This window comes from Panthera tigris, chromosome C1 (genome assembly GCF_018350195.1).
Source record: "Panthera tigris isolate Pti1 chromosome C1, P.tigris_Pti1_mat1.1, whole genome shotgun sequence".
NCBI classification, from domain to species: domain Eukaryota; kingdom Metazoa; phylum Chordata; class Mammalia; order Carnivora; family Felidae; genus Panthera; species Panthera tigris.
The window spans coordinates 161,981,444-162,002,203 of NC_056667.1; the positions used below are offsets into that span (position 1 = coordinate 161,981,444).

At 35.3% G+C, this 20,760-nt stretch overlaps 1 protein-coding gene across 10 annotated transcripts in view; it reads right to left on the reverse strand.

The window, feature by feature from the left end:
- Positions 1-20,760, reverse strand: part of ATF2 (activating transcription factor 2) — an 81,911-nt gene that overhangs the window by 39,125 nt on the left and 22,026 nt on the right. For 9 of the 10 annotated variants that reach the window (XR_006220789.1, XM_042994733.1, XM_007074552.2 and 6 more), the window contains 5 exons: positions 13,190-13,264; positions 11,031-11,100; positions 5,137-5,233; positions 1,958-2,076; positions 1,687-1,815 (listed from right to left, as the gene is read on the reverse strand). Coding sequence is in view for 9 of the 10 variants with exons in the window: in XM_042994733.1 (XP_042850667.1) it covers positions 1,687-1,815; positions 1,958-2,076; positions 5,137-5,233; positions 11,031-11,100; positions 13,190-13,221 (447 nt within the window). In the remaining variant the exon portion in view is untranslated. Of the gene's footprint in view, positions 1-1,686; positions 1,816-1,957; positions 2,077-5,136; positions 5,234-11,030; positions 11,101-13,189; positions 13,265-20,760 lie in introns of those variants that run through there. The other variant, XM_007074553.3, reaches the window with a different exon arrangement.

Consider the following 20,760-nt stretch of genomic DNA (forward strand, 5'->3'; position numbering starts at 1 on the left):
AAATATCATACGATTTCACTCATATGTGGAATTTAAGAAACAAAACAGATGAATACAGGGAAGCAAAAATAAGATAAAAACAGAGAGGGAGACAAACCATAAGAGACTTAAATACAGAGAACAAACTGAGGGCTGCTGAAGGGGTGGCTGGGTAGGGGGATGGGTCATGGGTGATGGGCATTAAGGAGGGCACTTGTTGGGATGAACACTGCATGTTATATGTAAGTGATGAATCAATCAGATTCTACTCTTGAAACCATTATTACACTACATGTTAACTAACTTGGATTTAAATAACATTCTCAAAAAATGAAGAAAATTATGATTTTGGAAATTTTCTAATGATGTGGGAAAATGTTCATTAACGCTGAATGTCGAATGCATGATATAAAAGTAAACTCGGATCAGGATGCCTGGCTGGCTCAATTGGTAGAGCATGTGACTCTTGATCTTGGGGTCATGAGTTCAAGCCCCATGATGGGTGTACAGCTTACTTAAAAAAAAATTAAAAATAAATTTTTTAAATTAAAAAGTAAACTAGGATCTTTCTTCGAATTTTTCTTGGTATCTATTTATCCTTCTAATGAGCTATTCACTTACACAGTATATTTGTATAAATGCATGCATATATCTAGGAAAAAATGTTTCAAAATATTAGTATTTCTTATCACTCAATTATGGGCTAAGAGGAGATTTTGGTTTTCTTCCTTATATTTTTCTATATTCTTAAAGTTTTTATAGAGACTCGCTTTTATAATTAGGAACTGAGGAAAACACCCCACAAAACATCTAAGGTCAAAGCCACGTCATCCTCTGCCATGACAGAAATCCATTAATCCATTTATGGTTTTAGAATAAAATAATCTACACAGAAACATTGTCAATGCCTCTTCATTGTGCCACACATAGCACCCCATGTGTTCATTAGATGTGCTTATGAAAAAAAGCAATCAAGAAATACTCACAATAATGGTTACTCAACCCATACTATAGCCCAAAGGGTCCCAAATTACCAAGGTATTCAAGATCCAGGAATAAGCCCTAAATTGCCTACAAAAGGCCTGTACTAAGACAGTATCACCATCACCTCAGTTGGCAGTACCAAAGACCCATTGCTGAGAATGAGTATTGCTTTAGCCCTTAAAAAGCCTAAATAACCTTGGTTTGAGCAATTTTTAGTAGTAAAGAAAAAGCTGTCACTATATAAGAGCAGTGAAGAATAGGGGCGCCTGAGTGGCTCGGTCGGTCAAGCGTCCTACTTCACCTCAGGTCATGATCTCGCAGCTCCAGATTCTATGTCCCAACCCCCTATGTCCCCAACTCCCCCGCTTGCACTCTCTTTCTCTCAAAAATAAACATTAAAAAAAAAAAAAAGTAGCAAAGAATAAAATAACAAAACCCAGAAAAATTAAGTTTTTATAAATTTGTGTAGCCTTTAAAAAATAAGTTTTATTTAAAATGACTGCTGTCCTCCCCTGTAATTTTTCTGTGTAATAAAAAGCCAATTTTTTACAAAGGTGACGTCTTCTTGCCCTGAAATTTCCATGAGTATTCACAGGCTTTTACATATAAGACTATTACAGCCTGACACTCAATTATGTACAACTTATTACATTAACATTTTATGTAAATCAAATACTAAACTTTACTTGGGGTGATTTTCTACCAAAAATGCAAATTTCTAACCTTTTCATCACTGGTAGTAGATTCTGGGTGAGGTAAAGGACTATCTTGGTGAGTTGTTTCTACAACAGAGGGCTCCTCAATTTTGCTTCTTATAATGGGTGTTGCAAGAGGGGATAAATCTAGAGGCATCTAAAATACAAACGTTAAAAGAAAATGTTAGGAATTCCAAAATGCCAATCAGCATTTCTAAAATAAGAAAGCAGAAGTGTTAGCTATGATTATCGTTCTGTTAGAAGTACTCTTTTTTTTAATTTCATGGTTAACAACATACTTTTTTAATGTCGTCTTCTGAGGCTTTCTTGAATTCATTCTCAAATGGACTTGCCAATTCATTAAACAAACCCACTTCTTCACAGTTTTTCAAGAATCTTGTTGGTGTTGGGGTCTGATCTGAAATAAACGTCAAGAAGCAATCACATAGATTTAAATATCATGCAGGACCCTAAAATATAGCTAGTAAATTAACAAATTAGCAGGACTGGTTCAATCAGCTGTTAATTCTCTTTGGAAAGACCTCTTCCTTTAAAGCAAACAAAATTTGGTTAAGTTTTTGTTGCAGTTCAAGATATTTCCTCCAACTTTATGAACCATAAAAGTATGAAAAAAGTCCTTCTTCTTCCTTAGTCCAGACCTTCTCTCTGAGTAGAGTGACAAGCATCTTCTACTCAGAGATCAACTATTATCATTATTTAAGGCAGTAAGAATTTTAAAAATTTTACATTATTAAAAAATTATGATTGTTTAAAATACATGCAGTTTGGGGAAAACTAGGACTAGAGCATGTATCTTCACTCTAGCCTGGCCCTTCCACTAGTGTTCATAATCTATTACGAAAGCAAGCTTAAGATAAAACAGAATTTTTAGGAGGTAGATCAAAATACTACAAGGAAGAAAAAGAAGGTTAAAACAAGAGCCCTGAAACAAAAACAAACCAAAACAACAACAACAACAACAACAAAAATAACCAACCCTCCTTCCTTATTACTATCTGCTAAAGCCAATTTTCTATTTTAATGCATTTTTCAAGTTTGGAACAAGGGGCTATTTAAGAGTTACATATTTATGTAAAGTTCTACCTTAATTTCTAGGCAGTAGAGGAATAGTCAACTCTATTTTCTCACAACTTGGAATATTTTAACTATCCTTGAATATGTGCTTATGCTATGTACATTAACACATATACTGGTTATAGAATAAATGCCAGTTAAGGTCCATGTTGAATAAAAAATAGTATTTTTATGGACTCTGCCTATTTGGTCTCATAATTTTCCAGGCTATTTATTCATACTGACCAGAGTTGGTGGCACACTGAAATTCTATTCACATTCTATGCATTTTAACTTACAGGTTGTATTAGGAATCTAGCCTAAATTAAATACATGTATAAGGATGAATCCTGGTTTAAGATTTTGTAAAATTAAAATTCATATATTTGTTAAATACTGTGCCCCCAGAATGGGCATTACTTATTGTTTCATCTCTGCCCCACATATATCTAGAGTAATGATATGCTTACTACATATAAATATATTTAACACTAAAATGACCTACATTTCACACATATTATGTATAATGTAAGCCTATTTCAAACACTACTAGTATTATCTAAATTACTGAAGAGACTCTCTCTTGCCATCATTTTACCTGTTAGTCTACAACATACGTACCCACTAACCCTCAAAAGACTTCTATAACTCTATCACAGTAATGGCTCAGAATACTCATATCAGTTTAAGTCCATCATAGCTGAATTAGTAAACTGAATATAAATCTGACTCTTCTATTCACATGCAAAAGGTCTATCTCACCTCAACAGAAGGCTCCTAATTTGTGTTAAAGGGAGAGAAAGAGCTTAAAAATAACCATGTTTTATGCGTATGCATTATTAGTGATTACTGGAATGATGAAGCCTGAGAAAAGAAACATCAACACAGGCATGGTTTAAACATCAACGGTTTAAATATGATATGCAGTGGCTTATGGCTACTGACCATCAAATATATACCACACACATCATGCATTATACAGTAATGCTAAACTACTTATTTCAACATATGTTAGTAAAAAAATGGTCAAGTGCTGTGTTTGAACATGTTCTATTTTTCTACTGTAATAAAGGTAAAGCAACAGGAGATTTCTAGAAACCAATCCCGAAACATTTTTAAGTTGAAAATTTCCAGACATTGCTCTAGGGCAAGAAGTTTCAGACAAGCAAAGACCTTCATGCCTAGGAGAGTGAACTGTCCAGGTTGTTGTTACTTTGTTTGACTGCTTTTTTTTGGTTCTAGCTCTTTAGATCTGATGTATACCATTTTAAAGAAATGTATAGCTCATTCTTCTCTGCTTCCTTTTATGGAACTAAAGATACACTGAGCATTCTCTCTTTCATTTTTCCTAGTTTTTGACAAATTACCAACTTTTTGTTACCTCAAATTTTTTCAGTACAAAAATTATGATACTGAAAGTACAGGAAAAACCATCTGCCTCATTATCTCTCCAGAGCACTGCATATGACAATTTCTATGCTGGGTATTAATTTCAAAATATTCATAATATTCAGATATCAGGGTTAATTCCAGACTTACAAGCAGTATAACCCAAACTTGAGAAAAGAATAATTTAGGGGTGATTCTGAATACTTACGACTTTGTGGTTATGACACTAAAGGGTCTGAAATTTATATAAATATATTAAGTTTTATATGAAACTTTGTTTTCTTATCATGATACTTATAAAATATAGAAAGTGCAGTAAAACTATGCGTATTATGTGTGTGTCCATACACATAGACGTGTGTGTATATATATTTAAATACCAAAAAAGGGGCAGCTAATACAGCATGAAAGGACAATAAAACAATGCATGAATTTTCTCTTTTCACATATTGTGAAAGATATTCATCTGCTTATGTAATACTGTATGTTCATAGGCTCAAAACACAAGAAAAGCAAATACTGAATTTAGGCCCCTTTATTGAGAGTATTTTACTAACACAGATGTTTTAGTCCCAAAAGAAATATAAACAAATTCTAGTGAGCAAGTCAGCTAATTGATCTCTCTCCAACAGGAGAAGCTTGATCATTTCCTATCTTCCCACAGCATTGTAAACCAGGTGTAAAAAGCTAAAAGAAACACTGACAAAACATCACATTAGTTCAATTATCAATTAAATGTAAATTCTGGAGATGCTATAAAAATGCTCCTGGGGTTCTAAATTAACTTCCACAAAACTGACATTGAAATCTACATTTGAAAAACCACACACAAAAAAAGTGAAATGAATGGTCAGAAGGAAACATGAAAATGTAATGGGTAAAATACATGTTGCCAACATTTACTGTAAATGAATTGGAATATCACCAGACTATATTATTTACAGAGAATACACAAAAATTGTGCACATTCCAGGTGAAATATGTATATAAGCTATTAATAAAAGCATATACTAACCAGCCACAATGACACTGTCATTACGTGCTGGACCAAATTTCAGTGTCATCTCATGTTTATGTTTATGGACAGCCAAATGATCCTCGTTGGTAAAACGCTGTGGCAAAAAGTTTTAAAATATAGTTAAGATTTTCAATTTGATCAAATAAGTAAAATGATAAGGAAATTCATTTCCACAACATGTAAAACCACCATTAACAATGAAATAGTTTGTTAACTATAAAAGAATCTATTGTTAGTATAAACACAGAAGACTTCATATAATCATAGAGAAACCCATTACCCAAGAATAAGCAATACTGATGTATTACTAAGTCACAAAACTCATCTGACTGAGGCAAACTCATAAAACCTGAGGCAAAGAAACTTCATATAAATTTCATTTGGATACTAAAAACAGACCACTACTGATTTTTTCTTTTTTTTGCTTTATCATAGTAGAAATATATATTCCATGGTACAATGACTTCTGAGGAAAGCACTGTATTGACCCAGACTTCAGGTTACTTACCACTTTTAAAATGAGAATTCTCTTATAAAAATATTATTCCCGGACAAATTAAGAAGTAAATCAGGTTCTTTATGTTACCACGTTAAAAAAGAATGCTTTTGTTATAATCCAACAAAGAAATAGCAACCAATATAATAAGCTAGTTCATTTTAAAATAAAATTATGTCTGGACATCAACCTTTATGAAGATGCTCCTTATCGAGCAACAATTATAACTGAAAATAGGGAGCACTTATATTTTATTTCAGAGCAATAATTATAAAATGCCACATTAAGAGATATAAACTCTCTGTTCTACATCCTTATAAACGGGAATGTTAAAATTATACATATTTGAACTCAGTTCCCCTAAACCATCAAAATGGATTCCTTCTCTTGTAGAAATATTACTCCTGAATAAATTAAGAAGTAAATCAGGTTCTTTATGTTACCATATTAAGCAAAAATGCTTCTTGTAATTCAGTGAAGAAATAGCAATCAATATAACAAAGCAGTTCATTTTATAATCCAGCTCTTTCCCACTCAAGTGCTATCTTACTATTGCTTTATCATTATAAGAATTACTCCCAAATTTGGAGGAAGAAGTAGCTGTCTTTTCATAGACCGCTGAATAAACTGCTCTTAGAGAATAAACATATGTGTAGAATTTACTAGCATATTTAATTACCTTACATTAGAATTTTAAATATACATGTATTACATTCCACACTAAAAGTACCTTAAAGCAAGATTCACTTTATGTCCAAAGAACCTAACAATGTAATTTCTCCCATGGAGGCAATAATTAAACATTTGTGAATAAATGCATTTTGGTAGAGGTCATAATTAACAGATAAGAACATGGACAGTTATCTCCTAGGAACTTATTCTACCCCTATCCCCTGCCTGGATTGGTTCGACCACAAATATCCAAATCAAAGAGCAACTACATACAGAATTGCACAAATTGTACAAAACATGTGAAAATGGCACCAAATTTAATCCTAAGTAAAAAAGAACAGTTAAAAGAACCCTAAAAACCATTTAGGATCATGTGAATATTAAAAGGGGGAGAACAAGAAATATGAATTTATGAAGTCTCACATATGATCTACAGATCAAATTTACCAAAATGCTATTAAGAGATTTTTGATCAGATGATATTATTGATGTACATGGATAAAATACATTGAAACTGGTACCTGATATAGGGGAGTTGAACCTTAGCTATCACCTGAGCTAATTTATTTACCTTTAACTAGAAACTTAAAAAAAATGCCAACAGTCATCTTGTCAAAAGGCAGTCACCAGGAAAGGACAGATATATCTATAGATAGATGAATATATATCTATGTATATGAATGAAATAAATTATTTTTTCAACAAATGCTTATAAAATAGCTACTACATGCTAAGTTAAAATTTTTGCAAAATCTATTTGAACCGTTTTCTGAGCCAAATTAAAAAGTTTATTTTGAAAGTAAGTTTTATAGAAAAATTATGATACTACTAGTAATAACAACATACTGAATTCATAATTTCTTTCTCCCAGGCAATTCAGAGTACAACCCCAATGCAAACTGTTATACATGTACACAGTATTTTGCTAAACAACAAGGCTTTGAGCATACAGCTGAATAAAATGGAAAGGCAGTCAAGAAAAGTAGGATAAGATAACCATCTCTCTTAAAAAGTTAAAAAGGGTAACCTGACAGATGGAAGGGAAGTAAACCAGTTGCTTCTATAAGGAATTTAAGCTCTGATATCTGAGAAATCTGTGTTTCTAAGGCTTGAACACTTACCAGAACTAACTTCCTAAGACGTCAGTCATTCTGCATTTAATACATGCATTCACATCCACGATATAGATTACTAACAGATTAAATAGGTACAACTAAGTTATAAAACCATCAGACCACTAGCTCGTCTTACTTTTTTACTAGTTGAAGAAATCTACTCAACATCAGAAAGTTATACACACATACTCACATTAACATACCTCCAGTGACACTTTAGACTGAATAAAATCAATCTTAATTTCCTTTGCAAAACAGCTTATAACATATAAACATTCTACCAAAGAGATAATTTTCAATGAAAGCATCACCAAAAGCAAAGCTATTACCAATAAAATAGAAGAGTTCCCATGTTAAATGAATCTTTCACTAAATTATATCACTTTGTCTCTTTCACCAAATTCAGTGGAACATCACTTTAAAACAAATGCAATGAATGCAACTCTTTCTGTGAAATACATAATAGTGGCATATAAAAACATTTTTTAATTTTTTTTTTTTTTACATTTTTTAAAATTTGTTTTTGAGAGACAAGAGCGAGACAGAGCACAAGTGGGGAAGAGGCAGAGAGAGAAGGAGACAGAGAATCTGCAGCAAGCTCCAGGCTCTGAGCTCAGCACAGAGCCTGACGTGGGGCTTGAACTCACAAACTGCGAGATCATGACCTGAGCCAAAGTCGGACGCTTAACTGACTGAGCCACCCAGGCGCCCCTAAAAACATTTTTAATAGCAACAGTCAACAGTTAGTATTCTCTGCACTGATTTCTACTGGTCTCTCTCCAAAATAATATCAACAAAGTATGTTTTAAGAAATTTAAAATCTATTTGAAAATTTAAATTTAAGTGCACTAAAGCTAAATTTCAAATTTGGAATAGTATCAATACTTATGACAAAAAAGAACTTGTACTACATTACCACCACCAAATTGGTACTTCTAAAATCAATTTTTATATGAATTTTCAATTTCCTAGGAAATACTAGTCATAAAAAATTCTGGGAAGTGTAATTTTTATAGCTTTCTTGAATTTATAGAAAAATGAATATCAAATATATGTCCAAAATATATGTCAAATCAGTCTACTTCTCTATATTTCCACTATTAGCATGTAGACAAAGACACCATTATCTCTCACCTAACAGCTGTCAGTCTACTCCCCGTTTGCATTCTTAGCTCAGTAATGGCTTTTCATCACTCTGTGAATAAAGCCCAAATACCTGATCACAGTCGACAGAGTCCTAGAGAGTAGGACTCTTTTTTTCTACTTGACAGCATCTCTTACCCTTATTTATCCTTGTTGGTCACTGCATGCTCCAGCCACAACAGTCGTCTTTCTGTTTTTAAACACACCCAAACCCATTCTCTCCTTAGGACCTTTATATTTGCTGTTCCTTCAGTTTAAAAACTCTTCCTCCAGGGTCTGCTCCCACATTTTCACGTTTTAATTAAAATGTCACCTTATCAGAGAGGCACAACCTGTCTAAATAGCACCAACCCTGGTAATTCCTATCTTTACCCTGGCTCAGCATCATCAGATATCAGGTAAATTAAGATCATAATCAGATACAACTACATCCTCACCAGAGTGACTAAAATTAACAGACTATCCAAAACAATCTTCAAAAGGAGAAAGAACTAAATTGGTGAACTTCCCTTTCCTGACTGGAAGCATTATTATAAAGCTAGAGTAATTAAGATATTGTGGTACTAGCATAAAAGCTGACAAACTGATGAAAGGAACAGAGAAGACTGCTCAGAAACAGACCTACAGTTACACAGTGATTTGATTTTCAACGAAGGAGTTGAAGCAAATTAATAGAGAAAGAAAAATCTTTTCAACAAATGATGCTGAAAAATCACATGGAAAAAAAGTGAGCTTGAATTCCTACCTCACACCAGTATATACATATACAAAAACGAGTTCAAGATGAAACAGAGACCTGAATGAAAAAACAAGCTTTCAGAAAAATAAAGGAGAATACCTTTGTGACCTAAAGGTAGGCAAAGATTTCTTAGACAAGATTTCTTAGAAAGCAACAACCATAGAAGAGAAAAAGTTAACACATTAGACTTCACTAAAATTAGAAAGACTTGTTCAAAAGCTTTTATCATGAAAATTAAGATGCCAACCAGACTTAGTAGAGAAACTATTTGACAATGGACTGGTATCCAGGATGGCAACCGTCCAACAAGCACATGAATAAGTGCTCATCTTTTCATCAAAGAAATGCAAATTAAAACTACAGGATATACAATAAAAATGGCTAAAATGAGAAGACCAACACACCACCAAATGTTGGCAAAGATATGGCACAACCAGACCTCTTATACACTCTTGGTAAGAATGTAAAGTGGTGCATCCATTTTTGGAAGACAGTTTGGCAATTTCTTAAAAAAGTAAATACATATCTATCATATGATCCCACCACTACATTCCTATGCATTTACCCAAGAGAAAAGAAAGCATTCATCTATACAAAAGACTTGTACACAAATATTTACACCAGTTTTATTTGTAATAACTGAAAACTGGAAATAAGCCAAATGTCCACATTTAATAATGAAATATTACTCATCAATGAAAAAGAATTTATTGATTACATAACATGGGAAATCACAAATTAATTATGTGGAACAAAAGATGCCAGATAAAAGTACAGACTGTATGACTCTATATAAAATTCTAGAAAATGCAAACTAATCTATAGGGATATAAGGCAGAATAGTGGTTTACAATGGTAGGAGGGATAACAAACGGAGGGATCACAAATGGGCATGAAGAAACTTTTGGTGTGATGAGTATGTTCACTATCTTAATTATGGTGATGGTCTTATGAGCATATACATGTTAAAACATGAAATTGTACATTATAAGTATGTGCAGTTTATTGTATGTCAAATTATGCAATTTAAAATGTCAACTAAAGAAAACAAATAACAACCAATGAAACACAAATGCTTATTTATGATCTACAGTTTGTATCGTTAAGTACTCTGTAATTTGACTACACATTAAATTTATCCTTTTACTGGTGTCTGTAAGTTAGAATTATCATAATAGCAATAGATTAATAATGTAATAGCCTGTTAAAAACACTGAAATATTATTTTTTGAAACAATGCTGATTTTTCTGAAAATACTTCACACATGCTCTGTAGTGAAAATGTTAGACTTAAGTACATTAAGAACATTAATGCATTAGTGATATTGTCAGAGGTAAGTATTAATTTTATGAGTTCAGCAAGTAAAATAATTTTCAAGCAAGATAATGTATATTTCATTTCCAATTAAGCAAATTACAATGATTTTTTAACCAATAATGGTCAAATGAAAATACTTTTAAGCCCTGGATTTCATCTAGGTATCCACCTTTCCATTACAGGAATTTTAACTTTTTTTCCCCATATTAGATTGTGTATTTTAAAATTCAAATATTCTATTCAGAAAAATGAAGAATTTCTTCTCAAAAATTTTCGAGGTTATTTTTATTCGAACTCCAAAATGTTACAAAAAATTGCAGGAGAATCCTTTTCATGACAACAAAAACTGTCATCAGTGTTTTAATAAATGTGACTATACAAAATGATTTAAAGTAATTTATATATTACCTGGCCACATCCAGGGGCAGTGCATAGAAAGGGTTTGTCATCACTCATATTCCACAGGTCCTTGTATTGCCTATAATAAAACATTAAGAGATGACTTAACATTTTACAGTACAGATTTTTAAAGAATAATTTAAAATGTAGTATTATATGATTTTCACTAAGCTTATTACCTTTTCTACTTCAATGTGAACTAAACATTTTTTTTTAATTTTTTTTTTTTAACATTTTATTTATTTTTGAGACAGAGAGAGACAGATCATGAACGGGGGAGGGGCAGAGAGAGAGGGAGACACAGAATCGGAAGCAGGCTCCAGGCTCTGAGCCATCAGCCCAGAGCCCGACGCGGGGCTCGAACTCACGGACCGCGAAGTTGTGACCTGAGCTGAAGTTGGACACTTAACCGACTGAGCCACCCAGGCGCCCCTGAACTAAACATTTTTACTGATATTTTAGCCCTATTTCCTTTTCATCTTCAATTTTTTTTTTAAAGTTTCTTTATTTTTGAGAGACAGAAAGAGCAGCAAGGGAGCTGCAGAGGAGAGAGGGAATCCCAAGTGTTCTCTGCTGTCATCATGACATGAGCCAAAATCAAGGGTCGGGGACACTTAACCGACTGAGCCACCCAGGTGCCCCCCCTTCCATTTTCTTATAATGAGTAGACAAATACATGTAGCATGCAGATTTTACACTACAAAAGGAAAAGGTCAGGAACCTGGGTCTGTCAGACTAAATTTTTCCTGTTCAACATTGTTTAAGTGAAGAATGAATGAAACAATTAGAAAATCATCACTTTAATCCCCAATGAAATAATGGATCTAGACCAGGTCACCAATGTCTGATGAAACCATTAGCAAAAAAGGTGATGGGAAACAGGTCAACCTTAACATCACTAAGAATGGGACAATCAGACATTATGCACAAGAAAGTAGTCCAGGGAGGCAGGGTGTGTGTGTGTTGGTGGTGGGGGGGTGGGGGGGTGGGGGGGTGGGGGGTTGGAACGGGGTCAAACCTGAATCTAACTGAGCATCTCTAGATCCAGCTACAGGAAATATAGGAGGTAGAAAAACCTGTGAAAACAATCTGGAAGCAGTCAGCCAAATTCTATAGGACAAAGCCCTAGTCACTTCAACAAATAAATATCATGGAGTACACAAGAAGAGAGGAGGTAGACAGGAACTGTTATAAATTAAAGGAGATTTAATAAATCTCCTAAATACTAACTACATGTAAATCCTCTTTTGGATCCTGATTTGAACAAAATAACTAAAAAATTTTTTTGGGTCAAGATTATTTTCCTATTTTTGATTTAGACTTAAAGTTCCCAATCACTCCTATCAACTTGTAAGTTTTCATTGTTTTGGTTTTCTTTCTAAAAATTACATATAACTGGGGCACCTGCGTGGCTCAGTCGGTTAAGCGTCCGACTTCGGCTCAGGTCATGATCTCATGGTTCGTGGGTTCGAGCCCCACATCGGGCTCTGTGCTGACAGCTCAGAGTCTGGAGCCTGCTTCGCATTCTGTGTCTCCCTCTCTCTCTGCCCCTCCCCCACTCACGCTCTGTCTCCTTCTGTCTCAAAAATAAATAAACATTAAAAATTGTTTTAAAAAATTACATATAACGGTATTTGACTCAGCTAAAAATTCAGTAACATTGTTCTTTTTTCAACATTAGCTTGTTAAGCCTTCAGAGCAATGTTTCCCAAAGCATATTCAACAGGGATGACAGCAGCTACTATAGAAACAAGGTATGTAATCAAACAAATTTGGGAAATGCTGGAGGACTTTTTTTCTTTAGGACTTTTAAAGTCTTTAATATGTTCAAGTGAAATGATTAAAGGAGCACCTAGAATATGGCATTTTTGCCACATTCATTTGCTATTTGAAATCCTTTTTTATGTAACATCTCATGGAACTAGTATTATCTGACACTGTAGAAATCAAACCCTAAAATATGTTTATGTTTGTCATAGTTATATGTATTTTAATGCTCCATTTGATACTTTAAAAACATAAGAGGAGTATCAGCTAAACTAATATACCGGATAAGTGTTTTCTTTTAATAGAAAAAAATATTGAAATATTTATCTAGAAATAACTATGAAAATTTTTATAACCTAAAATATGAAAATGGCTAAAAACCCCAAATACTGCATACATACCTGGCAGAATTCACATGTAACTTGAATTTCATAAGTTGAACAACTTATCACGTCCTCTTTTTCATGGCAAGGATACTGAAAAAAATAGTTTTCACACTGTTAAAAATAGTTTTGAAACATTTGAATAATATTGAAATATTTGAATAATTATTACTTTGTAATACTGTCACCCCCAAAGCCTGTCACTATTAAGAATCTTTATAATAGGTAAGAGTAGTGCTCCTACAATATGAATACCCATATAAATGCCTCAAACACAGGATCTATATATCCAACTCCACCACAGAGGATAAAAAAGGAGAAAAAACATTTAATTCAGCTCTTAGGGCTATAGTTGAAAGGAAGCTATTAAAAGAGTAAAAATTCTGGTTTTGGGAGTCTGATGAGAAAGAGGAGATCTAGCATTTCAGAATATCTATTTGGAAAGTTTTTAACTTCTTAAAATATAGTCAGAGGTGATCAAGTTCTCAGCCTAATTCACCAAAATCTATTTGTCCCATAATATCGTTGATCTATATAAGCATCTCTCTGTTTCACAACTTTATAACTTATTTATTTGATAACAGTTTGAGAACAAGTACAACATGTTGGAACTATCCAGGTCAGTGGTCCATTTTCTTTTATTAAAAAAAAATTTTTTTTAACATTTATTTATTTTTGAGAGAACAGAAACAGAGTGTGAGCAGGGGAGGGGCAGAGAGAGAGGGAGACACAGAATGCGAAGCAGGCTCCAGGCCCTGAGCTGTCAGCACAGAGCCCGATGTGGGGCTCAAACTCACAAACCATGAGATCATGACCTGAGCCGAAGTTGGATACTCAACCAGTGGAGCCACCCAGGCGCCCTGAGTGGCCCATTTTAAAAACTCTGCTAGGGGAGCCTGGCTGGCTCAGTCAGAAGAGCTTGCGACTTTTGATTTGGGGTTGTGAGTTTGAGTCCCACGTTCGGTGTGGAGATTACTTAAAAAAAATAAAGAGGGACGCCTGGGTGGCTCAGCTGGTTAAGCACCTGACTTCAGCTCAGGTCATTATCTTATGGTTCATGAATCTGAACCCCGAGTTGGGCTCTATGCAGACAGGTCAGAGCCTGGAGCCTGCTTTGGATTTTGTGTCTCCCTCTCTCTCTGCCCTCCCCAGCTCGCTCTCTGTCTCTCTCTCAAAAATAAATAAATATAAAAAACAAAACAAAACAAAACTTAAAACAAAACAAAAACCCAAACTCTGCTAATACTTCATCTTACAATTACTAAAACCCCATCCCGTGGTGAACAAAGCATATGCTTTTTTTCAAGTTTACTTTGAGACAGAGCGCGCATGTGTGTGCGCGCACGCTTGAGTGGGAGAGGGGCAGAGAGACAGAGACAGAGAGAGAGGGAGGAAGGGAGGGAGGGAATCTCAAGCAGGCTCTGCACTGTCCGCACAGAGCCTGATGCAGGGCTCGATCTCAAGAACCACAAGATCATGACCTGAGATCAAGAGTAGGAAGCTTAAAAGACTGAGCCATCCAGGCACCCCCCAAAGTGACTATATACTTATCCAAATAAGCCAGTGATGCACAGAGAAAAATTTTTTTTCTAATTTTGCTTATAAATGTGGTAGCAAGAATGTCTTGCTCAGAAAAACTGGATAATTCCTGTGGGGAAATGTGTAAATAGCCACCGTTCTGAGTCTTGGGGTCAAGGGTGATCTGGTATAGGAGGGTAGGAAGACAGTTTTTTCCCTGGTTTCCAGGCAAAACTTGTATCTGGTAGGGTTCTATTCCTCTAGTCACATCCAACTCTACCATGCTGTCTGTGAGAAGAGGGAAAAGAACACCAGAATAATCTAAAGGAAATCTGTAAAAGTTCTGCTTCTCTTACTACCAGTAGAATGTGACCTTAATGAGGGCAAGGAACTTATCTTTGGCTTAACTACCTAAAACAGTGCCTATCTCACAATAGCATTTACTCATTAAATATTAAGGAATGAATAGTCATATGATGTGAACAAGTAAGTTTTGTCTACCTTAACAAACTCTTCTAAAACTAGTAAGAAAATGCAGTTATATTGCCATGAAAAATCAAAGCAATATTTAAATTCAGTTAAGTTCAAGAAACATTTAAACACCAAATACATGCCAAGACACAAAGATGAAAAAAGTCTCTGTGCTTGAGAAACTTTCAGTCTAGCAGAAGAAAGAGGAATACAGAAATATAATTTCAGTTCCTTTGATAAGAACAAGAGTTAAAATACTATGACAATATACAGGGAGTGCAGGGACAAACCTGACAGTTCTAGAAAGGCTTTCTGAGAGAATTAGCCTGTGGTACCCTTCTCTCTCATCTCTTCCACTCCTGCACCATTACAACTGCCCCCTTCCTCTACAAAAGAAGTTCCTTACCTACATATCAGCCTACTTCCTAGCCAAACAATAAAAATTCCCATTCCTTATTACTATTTTCTAAAACCTCGCTGAGGTAGCTGTAAATACAACAGGTGAAGCACCTTGAGACATAAATGATGATATTTGCTCTGGGAGGTATAAAAACTATCTCTTCCTTAAACTGAATCTCAAGCCTCTAAATCTAGCCTTATCTCCCTTTTACAGCAAGGTTGGAAATACGTTCATAGGGAAAGGAGGCTTTGTTCACTATAAATTGTTGGGACTTCAATGACTACAGACGGAGAATTGTTAATATACCACACAGCTCTCTGGCAAACATCCAAAACTACACTGGTAGGAGAATTATTGTCACGAAGAAGACACAAGAGGATTGTAAACAAAATTTAAAAGAAGCTCTTTGGTTTCTCTAATTTCACTCTTAACTCTTATTCTAACAGTCCTTTATCTTCCTTGCCCTCAAGATCCCATACCATTGGAGTTTCCTCTTTTCTTCTTTCAATCAGCAAATACTTGAGCATCCACTTCCGGCTTGGCACTCTGCTAGATGCTAGGGATGTAGTGGGGAACTAAGATAGGTACCTGCCCTCAAGAAGCTTCCAGGATAGTGAGGAAATTTACATCAGCTAATCTAGCATGCAACTCAGACTTCTTTCCAGGTTTCTAAGTCAATTCCACATGTAAACATGTATGTGTGCCCTAAAATATATTTCTCTATTTCTTTGCTATAAGGCATTTTATTTTAGAACCCCCAACCTTTTTTTTCATGTTTATTTGGGAGAGAGAGAGAGAGAGAGAGAGAGACACACACACGCACGCATGCATGCACGCATGAGTGGGGGAGGGGCAGACAGTGGTGCTGTCAGCACAGAGACTGACACAGGGCTTGATCTTATGAGTGGTGAGATCATGACCTGTGCCAAAATGAAGAGTCAGATGCATACCAACTGAGCCACCCAGGTGCTCATAGAACCTCAACCTTCAACCTATACTTTGAATGTTAGTATACTTTGAATTTTGTTTGTTACAACAGAGCCAGAGCAATTTCCGGTATTAGATATCCTACATAAATTAGCAGTATTACAAAATTCTGAAAAACTTTTAAAGCAAAAGTCTGGGGTTCAGAAGAAGGCCATTGTTATTTCCTGATAATATGAACTAAATTACCCCTACTAAACTAAGATATAGTAAGGAGCTTTAAATTTGCTCCCATAAAAATACAGAAGAGCAAAAAGAAAAAAATAAAGTCACCCAAAATACCATGATTTAGGGACAACTACCATTCAACATTCCAGAGTACATATTCCAGTCTTATCAATGTATGGAGATATGTAGCTTTACAAACTGTAGAAACAGTGTTATAACTTTCTTTAAATTGCAATCATCTAAATTTTGCTACGTCATTAAATAGTAAGGTCATTAAGTATTGTATATAATTTTTAATTGTTATCTAGTATTCCAACATATGGTTGAGATATATTCATAATTAATTTTCTATTAGTGGATTTTTTTTATCATCAACAAATATCTTTGGCAGCAAATCTTTGTGGAGTATCTGTAATAATTTCCACAGGAACAATGTCTAAAAATGAAATGAAATTACTGTGTCAAAGAGCCCAGCACCTCTTCTACCATGTCTTCCTGGGCCAGTGGGAATACCCCGAAGCGGCCTACTGGAACAGCTCAGGCTGGAGGCTGGAACTCCCGCAGTAGCACATGCAGAATACCTGCAGGGATGTCCTGCTGGTAGGTAAGTGTTCCAGCTGGAAGCAACCCCTTCCAGGAGCCCAGATCCTGTGCTTTATTCTAAAAGCTGTGGGGAAAAAAGTTCGCTGAGGAATGCATTTAAGCACAAAGTGATGAAATGACTGCTTCCAAGTCTCAAGAAAACACTTTTCTCCAGCCAAATGGCTTTTAGATATTTCAGACCTTTCCTGTGGTCTGGTCCTATAACCAATATTCTACAGAAATTGATGAGTTTCTATTCAGGTAAGGAAACTGGGTGAAGGCCATTATTAAACAATAATGGCCTGATTCTTCTGGTAAAGTGTTTTTTATGTTTAAGACAAAAAAAATGTTACCACCAAATATACCTCTTTCCTAAGTGAATTACTAGTGTTGCTACACCTGGAATATTATGTTTGTTTTATTTACTGAATGTTTCTTTACGTTTTGGGAAGGAAAACATTTTTGTTTGTTAAAAAACTGGGGGCACCTGGGTGGCTTAGTCGGTTAAGCGTCCAACTCTGGGTTATCGGTGCAAGTCTTTATCTCACAGTTCGTGGGATCAAGCCCAGCGTCAGGCTCTGTGCTGACACTGTGGAACCTGCTTGGGATTCTGTCTCTCCCTCTCTCTCTGTTCTTCCCCTATTCTCTCTCTCTCAAAATAAATACACTTTTAAAAAATTGAATATTTGTAATTTGTTGTTCCTGAGATTTTTTTTTTTTCAACGTTTTTTTTTTATTTATTTTTGGGACAGAGAGAGACAGAGCATGAACGGGGGAGGGGCAGAGAGAGAGGGAGACACAGAATCGGAAACAGGCTCCAGGCTCTGAGCCATCAGCCCAGAGCCTGACGCGGGGCTCGAACTCACGGACTGCGAGATCGTGACCTGGCTGAAGTCGGACGCTTAACCGACTGCGCCACCCAGGCGCCCCCTGAGATTTTTTATACCATAACAAAACTTGTTCTTTTCTCATGAATTTACAGTTTCTAAATGAAGACAAGCAAGTATAAAACTGGGGAAGAATAGACTTTATTAATCAAATGATGTCTTGATTTTTCTAAATGAGAAGATTGTTTTATTTGTAACACTAAGCATGGGAGCAGTTTCTTAGAAAACTTGTTTGGAAAGATTCATGGTGTATTATGTATCAGATTACCCTATCCTATGTATGAAGATTTGATCTGTGTCTTAAGTTCCTCTACTTTATAGTTATACTTAAAAAAATATACTACATTATTTCATGTCTTTAAAAAATGTTTAAATGTGAGGGGTGCCTGGGTGGCTCAGTCAGTTGGGCGTCCAACTTCGGCTCAGGTCATGATCTCACCGTCCATGGGTTCGAGCCCCACATCGGGCTCTGTGCTGACAGTTGAGAGCCTGGAGCCTGCTTCGGATTCTGTTGTCTCCCTCTCTCTCTGCCCCTCCCCCGCTCAAGCTCTGTCTCTGTCTCTGTCAAAAATAAATAAACATTAAAAAAAAATTTTTTTTAATGTTTAAATGTGATCTTGGAACACTGCAAATGATTTAAAAAAATAATGTGAAAATATTACAACCTAAATGAATTCTTAATGTCACAAGTGTTTAATGATGTGCTTTTGATTTAATTTGGGACACTTTTAAAAGGATACTTTGTGTTTGTAATCATCTTTGATGAGTCTGGAAATAAACTTTCTGCTTAATTAAAAAAACAATAAAAACAAACAAAAAAACAATTAAAAATTACTGTGAAAGCATATTTTTAAGACTTGATTTAAGACTTGATTTACACTGTTAACTGCCCTCCAATATAGAGTACTGATTTCTCCTTTACCAGTAGTGTACAGAAAGACCTCATTTCTTCACACCCATACCAATAGTGAATATTACTTTTTAACATTTTTGTCAGATTACTGGAACAAAACCCTAATTTTAAAGTTGCATATTTTGACACACTTAGGTTATAATTTTTCATATAATTATTATTTGTAGTTCTGTGAAATGTTTACAATTGCCCATTCTTAAAAATAATAAAATCTTAGTCCAAAATTCTCTCTTGACTATAGATCATAGGCTTTCTTATCACACAGATTTCTGATCATGTACCTTATTGTATTCCTGATCTAGTCCTGACTACCTAACCTACAAATGAGGTCCCAAAGGGTGAAATGACTTACTGCTAGGTAAAAAATGGGACAAAAACATTTTTAATGCTAGACTGTACCTGCCAGCTGGTATGCCTTGCTATACTATGTTTATCAACTGTTACGCCTTGCTATCCTATGCCTACCAACAATCTAGAAATTTTATGTAAACCATCTTTTAAACATAGTATAGAAAGACTCTTCTAGGACTTCCAGAATTATTCAACAGACCTATTATCAAATAAATCACACATAATATGAGATGCCAATAAGAAAATAGTAAAGAACACTTCCAGGAACAATGAATAGAAGAAAATGGGAGAAATTAACTACCTAACATTTCTTATAACTTAAAATTAATATGGGGTGCCTGGGTGGCTCAGTCGGTTAAGCGTCCAACTTTGGCTCAGGTCATGATCTCAGTTTGTGGATTCGAGCCCCACATCGGGCTCTGTGCTGACAGCTCAGAGCCTGGAGCCTGCTTCAGATTCTGTGTCTCCCTCTCTCTCTGCCCCACCCCCACTCACACTCCGTCTCTCTCTCAAAAATAAATAAAACATTAAAATTAATATAAAAGACAAGCCTCCAGAAAAAACATATATTTTGGTGTCTTCATGAGAGGCAGCTTAGACAGGCTAGTGGGGAACAGACCAGCACAGAGTGTCACAGTGTGGGCAGAGTGAGAAAGTTGTCCATGGCAATGGAAGGTGGCTGGAGGGAAGTCTGAGGAGGCAACCACATGAGGTAAGGAACAGAGATGGTATGAGTCTAGCACAGGATACCAGGGCCCAAGCTGGAGAACATCTAAATGATGATGAGAAGTGGGTGTGGTGGCAACAGGTGATTCATTATGTACAAATACAAGGAATGACAGAATAAGATATATCAAGGATGTAGGTGAAGGGAAATTTACACTATAGGTGAAGGTAATTATAATACAGAATGAATCCTGGCAATTAGATGAAATTTAGAGATATTGGTGTGAACTCCTGACTTTCAAAAGAGATATAAAGGTACAGAAATATAGACGATAAATATGTGTGTGTATATATCTGCATACATGTTCATGTATTTCCCTAGCTGTGTCTAGTGAGGGGGGCCTGAAAACACAGATACCCCCAAAGCAATACACCTACTAGGCACCCAGATCTTGATGTCTAAATACCATTCTCTACCAAAAGGAACCTGAGCTCTTTCAAGAATTGTCTGATTCCAGGGCTAGGGCAGGGCAAGTACAGGATGGCCCTTGAATATCTTGTGCAAGAAAATTAAGAAGGACTTATGAATTTGGCCAGAAAGTGGCCAGATCTGAAACAATTTGAGAATCAAAATCAAAGATGATAGTAA